This window comes from Notothenia rossii (assembly GCF_949606895.1).
Source record: "Notothenia rossii genome assembly, chromosome: 12".
Classification (NCBI taxonomy): Eukaryota; Metazoa; Chordata; class Actinopteri; order Perciformes; family Nototheniidae; genus Notothenia; species Notothenia rossii.
This window is the reverse complement of record NC_136911.1, coordinates 17,636,730-17,648,189: the sequence shown is the minus strand read 5'-3', so window position 1 is coordinate 17,648,189 and position 11,460 is coordinate 17,636,730. Positions and strand designations below refer to the sequence as shown.

General features: G+C 40.3%; 2 protein-coding genes across 4 annotated transcripts; both read right to left on the bottom strand.

Moving 5' to 3' along the window:
* Nucleotides 1–61: 61 nt before the first annotated feature.
* lrrc34 (leucine rich repeat containing 34) lies at nucleotides 62–3,888 on the bottom strand (the record flags this gene model as incomplete). The annotated part of the gene is made up of 10 exons (XM_079662359.1): nucleotides 3,582–3,888; nucleotides 2,927–3,039; nucleotides 2,788–2,852; nucleotides 2,566–2,652; nucleotides 2,099–2,227; nucleotides 1,811–1,906; nucleotides 1,586–1,740; nucleotides 1,106–1,261; nucleotides 440–566; nucleotides 62–361 (listed from the first exon to the last, which is right to left on the bottom strand). Exons 1-10 carry the CDS (start codon nucleotides 3,686–3,688, stop codon nucleotides 62–64), a joined length of 1,335 nt encoding a protein of 444 aa, XP_079518485.1. The 5' UTR covers nucleotides 3,689–3,888.
* A 389-nt stretch (nucleotides 3,889–4,277) lies between these two features.
* mynn (myoneurin) lies at nucleotides 4,278–10,679 on the bottom strand. Of its 3 annotated transcripts, none has more exons than XM_079662354.1 (10): nucleotides 10,577–10,679; nucleotides 9,947–10,000; nucleotides 9,812–9,834; nucleotides 8,999–9,272; nucleotides 7,823–8,781; nucleotides 7,477–7,636; nucleotides 7,141–7,319; nucleotides 6,947–7,039; nucleotides 6,560–6,688; nucleotides 4,278–6,013 (listed from the first exon to the last, which is right to left on the bottom strand). In XM_079662354.1, the coding sequence occupies exons 4-10, from the start codon at nucleotides 9,262–9,264 to the stop codon at nucleotides 5,604–5,606; spliced, it is 2,196 nt and encodes a 731-aa protein (XP_079518480.1). In that variant the 5' UTR covers nucleotides 9,265–9,272; nucleotides 9,812–9,834; nucleotides 9,947–10,000; nucleotides 10,577–10,679; the 3' UTR covers nucleotides 4,278–5,603. The 3 variants fall into 3 exon arrangements, with proteins under 3 accessions (XP_079518480.1, XP_079518482.1, XP_079518481.1); XM_079662356.1 differs by having other exon boundaries at nucleotides 6,560–6,685; XM_079662355.1 differs by lacking the exon at nucleotides 10,577–10,679 and adding an exon at nucleotides 10,430–10,560.
* Between the last annotated feature and the right edge of the window lie 781 nt (nucleotides 10,680–11,460).

The following is an 11,460-nucleotide window of genomic DNA, read 5'->3' as shown; positions in this document are numbered from 1 at the left end:
GGCACATTTGTTCTGATTTATTTTGTTTATTTGACATTTCTGTGCATTTTAAAGTCTCTTTTTAAAGTCTGTTTGGATGCTGGTGCGTGTGAGGAGGGTTTAAGTTGGACTGCAGAGGAACACGTTGCTCACTAGTGTGTGGAGGAAAGTTGGAGTCAGTGTTAGAGGCGTGTTTTTTAAACGGTTCTGCTGCAGTGTTGGACGTGGTGGATGTGTCATTCTCGGAGCAGTTTGTTCTGATATAGTGTTTCCTCAAACGTTGGAAGACCTCAGCCAGAAACACCCGGCCGTCCACCTCGTAGGCGCTGACGTCCGTCTGCTCTGCAGGCAGGCGGCCGCTGGAGGTCAGCTCTCTGAATGCCTGCAGAGGGAGATTTCAAGTGAATCTCTTAGATTAAAGCTGTATCCGTTAGAGTGTAGAGTGTGTAGAGTGTTTTACCTGACAGACGGGCTCCTCCAGGAGGTTTCCCCAGATGTAAAGGTGGCTCAGAGTTGTGCTGACGGCCAGAGAGTGAGCCAGAGACAGTAGACCCTTCCTCCCGATGTTGTTACTGCAGACAGACAGCCTGACAAAGAAAATACTTTAAATAAGAATAAAAATAAAAACAAAATACTTTGAGGTGCTCCAGTGAAATGTGGTCAGAAATATAAATTCAGTCTGCCTAAAATAAGTTTAAAAAATGCCTCAAATCATGTAAAAAATGTAATATTTCTGCTCTTGATAGAAAGTATTAAAAGTGTACAAATGACTTATTACCTTAAAAGTCCTTCAAGTTAAACACACTGGATTCTTTTTCATATTCCGACATCTGAAAATCCTAACAATAAGTTTAGAAAAGTCTCGATATTTAGTCCTCTTCATAGCCACAAAACTCCTTGCTGGATACTTTTACCTCTTCATACCTTTTAATTATTTAAAATTAGACAATTTTCCGGGGAAATGCTCAAAACCCAAACTTAGGTGATTAGCTCCATGATGTTTTAGGCGGATAAGAACCACAGTACAGTACAGTTGTTAAACAGATTGAGATAATGTGTCTCTTATCCAGAGGGTGGAGAGTCTGGCTGGACAGCATGATGGATACCAAAGACTTGTTGGACTCACTCTCTGAGGCTGCAGCCCGGCAGGGCAACGGCCTCACTCAGGTACATCGCTCCTACATCTTCAATCCGATTGAAGGACAGGTCTATGACCTCTAGGCTCGGGTTCTGCTTCAGAAGCCCGGCGAGGAAACGCACGCCGTCACGAGTCACACGGTTACTGCAGACAATAAAACACAAGACCGAGAAGATGTGCAGAAGCAGAAGCAGTTTCTGGATTTCTGTTTTACTCCACAACATTTACATCACAGCATATTAATGAAAAGTCTAGATTTGATTGACACCTTGATTTGGCTTTTAAATCAGACCCAACTGTTTAATGATGCCCAAACTTAACCCAGCCTTGACACATTTGAAAGAATCTAAATAATTGATAACGCAGGGCAAGATTGTGAAACACCACAAGAGTCCTTTATATTAAACCTCTACTGTTGTAACTTGTAAGACATAAAAGATGTGATGTGGAGGATGTGTCAGTTCGTACCAGCGCAGGTCCAGGTAGCGCAGGCCGTGGTTTTGTCGCAGGCCTTCAGTCAGCCTCTCCATCCCGGTGTCGCTCAGCCCCATCTTCCCCAGGTGGAGCTCCACCAGGCTGCTGTTCAGAGCCAGCATGTCAGAGAAGTGCACCGCCCACTCCTCCTGACAGTCACACAGAGAGATGTATTTATTATATCGAGTGATGTATTCTATATAATGCTTTGTGTTTTACCTGGAGGCTGAAGAGCAGTGGTCTGCTGATATCCACAGAGAGAAGAGTCCTGTTGCTTTTCAACACAATGGAAAACGCTATCACACTCTGAGTATCCTGCAGGGAAATCACACAACAGTAAATAGAATAGATGTCATTTTTATTTATTCTCTATATAATCCTTTTCAGAATCAGAATACTTTATTCATCTCAGGGAATATTGGGTATTATGACAGTTACTCCATTTTAGAGTGAAATACAAATGTAAAAAATATTTATATAAACATAATTTAATTTGTGTGTGCTTACTAGGTCGCAGTCAGCCAGCTGCAGCTCCTGCAGGGTGTTGTTCACCTGGAGACTGCTCGCCAGCTGCATGGCTCCTCTGCTCTCCATTTTATTACCCGACAGTCTGAGAGAGAGCAAAGTGCTGTTACACTGCAGAGACAAAGAAAGAGAAAGATACTTTATGTTTGACATTTCAAGTCTTGAGCCAGATTTGTCAAACTCAAGCTAACAGTAAATGTATATCCTAACAAGAATGAGTGTGATTTTTAACGCCTGGTGTATCTTTTTCGCTTGTGCCATTGTTGCTCAAAATGTCTGTAGTAACCACTTCATCAGAATGGTAATAAACAAGTGTTGAGAGACTGAATAATACATTGTTGATATTGGTATTTTCTAGGGATTTCTTGACAAAAACTAAAAGTGAAAGTAAGCAGAAAGGATGCCTATGAATAGTTTTTTGTGTGTGTGTGTAAGAAATTAATATAAACCTCCAGGCTCTTGGCAAGAACTTCAGCTCCATTTCTCTGGAAGTCGTTTAACGTCAAGTCCAGAGATCGGAGACCTAAACTTTCCTCCTGCTCAGTGAAAAAGAAACATAAAATACAACAGGCAAATAATTGATAGGAAATATGACAACATAAGAAGCAGCTGTTGGAGATATAACAGTTTCAGGCAAAACTAACCATTCAACTGAAACCTGGCATCTTTACCTGTAAGAGCTCAGCAAGGTGTCCAACTCCTTCATCTGTTATGTTGTTGTACCTGAGATCAAGACCTGATGATACAAATAATACAAGTTTAAAATGTAAAGATGTTAGAGAAGTTGTTCACCTAAATCTGACAGCTCACCTGTCACACGCTTGTTGTTTTTCAGACATTTGGAGAGAGCGAGGATGTCTTGGTCATCAAGTCGCTGAACATTTCTCAGATGGTGGTTTCCTGACAGTTTTAAGGTGACATTTCTTGCAAACATACAACAACAAAACTTGTATTGAATACAGGATCAGACACCCATGCTGCCTTCAAGTGCACAGCATAAGGTCCATTGACATGCTTTTGGATGGAATTAACACAAATGGATTGCTAAGATTTCATAATTTTAACAGTAGTATAATAGTGGTGGTATAAGTAGGAGCAGTAGTATGTGGAGCTTATTGTATTCGGCAAGTAACTACAAAGTATAAAGTGTGCTTCCAGTGAACTGTAGTAGAATATAAGTGTAAAAGGAAAATACTTCAGCAAAGCAAAAACTTCCAATTCTAGCTTAGTACAGTAAAGTATTATGCTACTTAAGTAAAGCATGGTGAAAATTAAAGTACATTTGCTTAAGAACTTTAATAAGGTAGAATTTGTGGGTATTTTTTGTTTCCAACGATAATCTCAATATCCCCTAGCAGCACCTGAAGGCAACCTTACGTTAGCTACGGAAGCTAATCCTAAAAATACGCTTTATTGACGCAAAAATGTAATTTGTTCGTAATTTCAGTAACATTTAGTCACTCACTCTGTTTCCGTCGTTTCCTGTAGAACTTGTAAAACGTGTGGATTTATTTGTATCTCATTTTCTGAGCAGACAGTGCAGTAAAACTCGGAAATATTTTCGCTAACCATCGTTGCGCCCGAAGCTTAAGTTTGAGTTGTCATGGCAACAAGGGAGGATGGCGTCTTTCGAAGGACAAAAGACAATCTTTAAAAAAAAAATTGTGATTCACGTTTAAGGAGATTATTAGAATTTGTCATAATCAATAGTTTTTGAATATATTAACAATATTCTTTTTTTCTATTTGAATAGCAATGTTGTTTCTTTTGCAACAAAAAACACTAAATATTTTAATCTCAAACATTTATTTTACTTATGTTAACTTTTAATATAGTTCATATATTTTTCTTAGTGTTTATTTATATATGTAAGATATATCTAGTTTTGTATATACAGTACATTATTTTGTTATCATAATGTATTCTTTAATCATCAGTTTCTTTTGAACATCTTTTTTACATCTGCTGGTTCAAGTTAACCATTCTTAATTTATACCTCTTTATTTCACTCTATGAATGCGCCATATTATATCTGAACGGATGATGTTATCAGAATACAGCTTGCCATAAAGTTAATACAAGATATGTATAAAAAACATTAAAACGCAAAAACTCTCTTATTCCTCAACATTTCCCCTGCAATAGTCACAAAGACACACACTTTGATTGTCCCTTTTTGTTTTGATTTTATTTTTCTTGCTCAGTTTTTAATACAGTAATGAACGTGTATATGTAATTCATATTTCTGTACAAGTAATGCAGAAGTTTTATCCACAAAAAAAAAAGGAAAGCATAAAACAAAAACGTTCATGGAAATATAATGCAATTTTCATGACAACTTGATGCACAAACTGTTATGCTAAGACCTAAAACAGCTGCTTTAAAAAAAAAAAAAACTATATTTCACCACATGTCTAACACTTAAGGTGGAAACATTTATGATTAATACAAAATCTCCTATCTCATGGTGATGCTAGGGCACCTATTAACTACATTATCTATTCAAACAATGCAAGTTATACTGGCGGACATATTTATCTAACCAACGTTTCATTACATTTGTTTCTTCATTCGGATAGTAAGAAAGCAAATCCAGCCACACGTCGATGTCCGAGAACATGATGCTAGTCTCAATTTCTTCGATAAAGTAGTGGAATGGGCTGCGAAAGTTGGAAACTAATCAGTAACACTAGAATAAATTGAGTTTACCTTAGGCTGGTATTCAAATGATACGTTAATTGGCTTAGTAGTGATATTTATACTTTGTAAAAAAGGTCATAATTTTATCAGATTGCTTTAAACCTCCTTATGAAACTGAAATGGGGAACTTTAACAACTTCTGCTCTTTGTGAATTTTAGGGATGCACCCATGAGACTTTTTGTCACCTAATCCGTTTTCTGATACTTAAACTCAAGGACTTTTTTCTGCATTATGTAACATCCTTGAATCTTTTAGTGTAGGCAAATAAAATACTTTTTATCACAAAAAAGTCTCCTTGAGTCTTTCATCCAGAAACGATTGCAGAGGAAGTAAATGAAAAGTTTTTCTCTTTTTTGAAATTCTGATTGTTTTCGTTTAGAATGTAAAAAATTGGCACCGATGAGTAATAGAGACAGGAAATTAGTTAACGGATTATTATATATTTCTTTTACAACTTGGGTCTCGTTTTTGTAGTTTCTCACCATCATTTCTACAAATAATATTAGCATTATACTAGCTTAAAAGTACAGGAAAACTGTCTGCACATTTACACAATATGTCTAACATTTCTTACTGGATATCGTGATCTCTGCTATTAAGATGGTACGTACAGTATTATTACTTATGCAAATAATAACTATGAAATTAAGACCCAAATTTTCTTTCCCTTGTAAATCACTCAATGTGCATCAAACTCCATTATAGAGGGATATATATGAGAGCTGACTTTAATCCTATCAGCGGCTTTATTGTTAAAAAGTACAAACGTTCTTTCGGGGGGGGGGCTCACTGCTGCGGGGGGTTGTGCTCGGCATTGTCCACCGTCCTGATGATGACTATCTGCTCCAGGCTCTGGGCGGGGGGGGAGGGCTGGGGCCGCAGCTGCTCCACCAGAGCGTGCAGGGTTTCCGAGTTGATGGTCTGCTCCGTGTCGGGTTCAAAGGTCACCTGGTCGGCGGCAGTGATGTCGGGGTCGGATGGCTCCGCCTTGAAGTCCTGCAGGAGGGCGTCGGTGGCGTCTTCGTCGTCGCCAGCGGCGCCAGTGGCTGCTGACGGTGCGGGGGCTTTGGAGGTGGGGGTGGTGGGCTCGGGGTTTGCTGGCTCCCCGCCTTCAGCGATGGACACCATCATTTTGTGCTCCTGAGAGAGTTTACTCTGGACGAACGCCACAGGGTGACTGGAAGCCAGGAGGACCACTGCTCACAAAACAGAAACAACACAAAGTTACCAAACCACAGGTAAACTTTGCACTCTGTTTTCACCAATGGTTCTATTGATTAACTCGAGAAAAAAGTAACAGAGTGGAGCAGGAACCACCTATTTTTGTGGGCGACCCTAAAGGTAGGATCTCATTGGCTACCTCCACAATTGGATTTTCATTGGAATTCATGTGGCGTTGGAGGAATACATTAAAAAAATCTGTTCCAAAGTACGAAAGGCTTTGTGTATTCTGCAAAGATTTTGGTACACACATTTCCGTCATATTGTAATATGGTATTAAGTTTTAATTCCTTTCCTCCAGAGTGAACTGATAGTTAAACCTTTTCCCAGAAACACACACACACACACACACACACACACACACACACACACACACACACACACACACACACACACACACACACACACACACACACACACACACACACACACACACACACACACACACACACACACACACACACACACACACACACACACACACACACACACACACACACACACACACACACACAGCTTACCTGCTCTGGCTCTCTCCTTGTGTTGCCGCACTTCGTCAGCGTGAGCTTTCTCCTGATGTTTGATCATATTCTTCACACTGGCAAATCGGTTTCCACACAGCAGACACTGCACACCCGTGTTTCCGTCTGCTAACACACACACAAACACACACACACACAAAATTATGATTATAGACATTTTGTTACATTTCATTTTGATCAGATAGGTCCTAATAAGACTGAATATATTTCCACTTTTGGGCTGTTTTATTAAGAACAAGCTCATAAAAAAAACAGGATTTTAATTCTTGTATATTAGGATATTGCTCTTTGAATATTTTTTGATTTTATTGTCAGTATACTTTAAAGTGAAAAGACTGATTTTGATTGGCCTTGAGCAACACTCACCTGGATGAAGTCGCCTTATGTGTTTCTTCAGTTCGGAAGACGTCACAAAACTTGATTCACATTGGGGATGGGAACATTTGTACGGAGTCTCACCTGGAAAATTAAAATATATTTTAAAAAGTAGCTTTGAGCCAAAAGACGACAAGTCTCGATGTTTTCCTTAAACAAAAAATGACTTCTAAATGTGAAATTACCCGTGTGTTTTCGTGCGTGAGCGATGAGAGAAGAAGACACAGAGAAGGACATGCCGCACAGATCGCACTGGTACGGTTTCTCTCCAGTGTGTCGGCGCTTATGATAGGTCAGCGTGCTGGACTGAGCGAACGCCTGACCGCAGATGTCACACACGTACGGTTTCTCCCCGCTGTGCAATCTGTGAAAACACAAACAAAATAAGTCAGAGATCAGTTGCATCTAAATGATACACAATCTTTAAACCTGCAGATAAATACCAAAAAAGGAGCAGGATAAAACTCTATCTTGACTCTCTGTGCATATACTAATGATAATAATACACTGTATGTGTGTACCTGATGTGTATCTTGTAGTTGGACGAGGTGGCGAACTTGAAGCCGCATCGCTCGCAGGTGTACGGCTTCTCTTCTCCGTGGTGCATCCTGCGGTGAGCCACCAGCTGACACTTCTGAGCAAAACACTTGTCGCAGTCCGGGCAATTAAACGGCTTCTCGCCTGCAACAAACAACAGAGAGGTTCAGCTACATAGAAACGTCTTCCTATGTGTTCGTCCAACAAGTGGTATTTGGTAACCGTTCCATGAACTTTAACATTCATCTTGATTGGGTAAAACATTATATATATGTTCCTGGATTGTGGAACCTACTATTTGTAACAGTTGAAGTATAAATGGTAACTCGCCTGTGTGAATGCGCAGGTGGGTCTTCAGCTGCGTGGCCTGTCTGAAGGTTTTGGAGCAGAAGATGCAGACGAAGGGCTTCAGGCCTTTGTGGATCTTCTCGTGTCGGCGCAGGCTGCTCACGTCTTTGAACAATTTATCGCACTCGGGGCACGCCAGCGTCAGCTCGTTCATTTCTGCCGCTTCCTGCACCCCCACCTCCCCCTCCTCCAGGGACATGTCCAGCCCCAGGTCAAACTCATCTGTCTCACCTGTGCCGCTCTCCTCTGCTTCATCCTCCATGTCCTCTATCTCCTCCTTCACGACCTTCCTCCTGCCTCGACCCCTACCTCTACCCCTACCTCTCCCCCGTCCTCTCCCTCTCCTCCCCTCTCCCACGCTCAGTCGAGGCTTCTTTGCTGTAGTTTCATCATCCAGCGAGGGGCTCCAGTCTTCAGAGTTGTCCCCAAAATCTTTCACACTACCGTCAGAATCCTCCAAAGGCAGAATCTCACTTTTAAATCCACCTCTCCCTCTCCCCCTCCCTCTGCCTCGGCCTCTCCCTCTCCCCCTGTAGGCTTTGGGGGTCCCGTCAGTAGAGCTGCTCGCCTCCACCTGCTCGCCACTAAAACTCTTCGGCTTTCTGCCTCTCTTTCTTCCCTGTCCTCTCCCAGCACTCTTCTGCGTAGTAGGAGAGTACTCTTCATCGGCTTCGGCTTCTCCCTCTTCCATATCTACATCCTCAGCCTCTTTGACAGCCGTCCCCTCTTCCTGAGACTCCCCCGCCGTGGAGACGATGGACAGGGGGACAGGAGAGCTGGGGCTCCCAGGAGTGGTGGGGCTGGGCAGATTGAAAGCAGCGTCTTTATCCAGCTCAGACGCTTCACTGGGCTCGGACCAGTGCGGGGTCTCCTCCATGTACTTTGTGGCTTCAGAAATTCCCAGGAACACCGCCGCACGACGCACCGCCGCCTGTCTCGTGCTGAAACCATGATAAGGAACATTTTAGTCATTTAAATAGCTGAAAAAAAACATGTTGTTTAAGGTTAGTTCTCCTTAAATCTTTGCAAAAGCTGTAAAAGCGTTCGTAGTAGAGCACCCTCATCTTAGTCTAATAGTGGACAAAGAGGACGTTTTAGTCATTTGTTATGCTTTTCCCCCGTTTTTAACACCACAATTTATATTCGATGAAGTGTTACCTGCTGAGGTTCATCTGTCCAGTGTAGATAAACTCCAGGAGCTTCTCCAGGGCGTAGCGGCTGACCTTATCGGGGTCCAGGGTCGTGATATCTTGACCCTTCTCAGCCTGCGAGGAGAAATACTTGCTGAACGCAGCCAGGATGTTGCGGTGGGCTCTGAACTCTACGTCTCGCACCATGATGGTGATGTCACACAGGAAGTCCATCTCCCGCTGCTGATGGAGGCGGTGCAGCAGCAGTTTCCCATGGCTGGAGATATTAGCCATCCTTACAGCTGGTAAGAGAGGAGAAATATAACATTAAAGCCAATCGTTATTATTTTTCCTCTTAATGATAAACTGTCCTCTAGAGGGCGCTGTGAGATAATAACATACATTGAGAATATTTTACATGTGATAACAAGTTTTTTTTTATGTGCTTCAAAGTATTTACTGTATGTTAAAAGTATTTTTGAGTGTTTGAATACATTAGGTCTGTTTGATACATGTGTACTAACCAATACTAAACAACTGCTGCTCTAAAATGGCAATAGAAAATTAAAATGTATTTAATTTCATTGTAGAGTCTACCAAATAACATTGAAAGAAAAACTGCACTAAATAACTGTTTGAAGCCAAATGTGAGTACTCCTCTCACATGTGCCAACAACTTTATTTATTTACTTTATTACTACAATTACAAATGTTATTAGTACTTTTCCTTTGAGGTCTGTAATTAAAGTAGGAGTGGATTAGTTGAGGTAGTTATAAATAAAACTAAAAGATTGCTTTATCGGGTGTTTACATTGTGTACAGTCCTATAGTAATGACTCACCTGGTGAAAATCCAGTGACAGAGCTGGAAAACAAATAGACCAAACAGAATAGTTCAATTAGATAAAATAGTATTACAGAAAATTACCTTTAGGCAAATAAAAATAAATCAATTCATTCATAATAAAAGTACTTACTCTCAGTAATGTGATTGCTTCAGCTCCTCTTTAACACTTCAATTGTAGCTTTCTCTGTTGAAGATCGTTATGAAATAACAAAAAACGTATAAGAAGACAATCCACTGAACATGATAAAAATCTAAAAAAACATGTATACTTTATATAAACAGTTTTTAAGATATGTGATTTTCTGAATGAGCAGCTATTTGACAGGTGATGTTGAAAATCAGTTTTGGAAAATAAAAGCTCCCGCCTGCTTCCTGAACAGGCCTTACGGTCATGCTAATGCTAATAGCAGTGTCGTACATCGTTTTAAAGGACTTCTGTTGGTGGTTTGTCGTTTCACGTATATTTATGAATCAGTTGTGTACTTAACAAGCGGCCTCGAAAACGATTATTACCAAAACGGTCGATTTATGAAGTTAGAGCTAACTGTTTTTGTAGTGGTAAAAAGCGCGGAAAACATTGTGCTCTTATTTCGAAGGTTCGATATGTTTTTACCGGTAGTGGCGACGTAATTTGCCACAGAATGTTATCATCGCTTATTTGAACGACGATACGTGCAAATGCATCGTTAGCTACGGTAAACTGTTGGTGTAAATGCACTATTATTAATCCAGCACAAAGTAAATAAAAGCAGAAAAGTACCTTCTAATATCCGCGATCTCCAGCCATTATCCCCGTGACTTCGGAACTTCTCGCGATACTTCGCCAACGACAAAGAAACTCGGCTGGGGCAAGATGAACATCCCCACGCCCGATAACTTTCGAGAGTGGGGTAAGATAACTATAAGAAAAAAAAAGGATGGTACAATAGTCTTTGGTTAACAACATCTATTTCCTTTGAATTAATCATCACATTTTATTTCTCTAGTCTAGTCTCTAGTTTTAAAATCATGGATCCGACTTTTTGTCTAAATTCTGGGACTGTAATGAGACTTTTTTTGTATCTTTAATCTCAAGCAGAACAGTTTACACATTTATAATGTGTAAGATTAATAAATATGTATTAATAATAACATCATTATTATTATGAGCTTTAAATATTAGTGTATCTGACTACAGTACCTCCCAAAAATCCTATCCCTTATACCATAATACTCTAATTGCTGAATTAATGGGCTGCTTTTCTTTGCAAAATAAAAAATTCCTTCTCAGTAATGTATATTTTGATGCCAAAACGTTTGTCTGATAGTGTCTAATATTACAAAATTCAGGACTTTTCCTTTTGTACCTGGGTAAACATATATTTACATTTGTAGGATGCTGCTCTGATGTGTTTCTCTATCTAGCTACTGGATTAATCTGATGATGTCTTGCTCTGTGGTGCTCGGAGCAGCTAAAGTAATTTTAATCTCAGCATGTGGAGTTTAATGGGGAGATAAGTGGACGGAATGTTGCATGAGAAAAAACACAACTCTGTGTCTGTCTTGTTGTTTAATTTCCTTTTCTCCTGTTGTTATCCTCTTAACTACCACCAACCTTCATGTTAAATGTTGTTCCACTCACTGATTGCTTATCCCCTTTTTTTC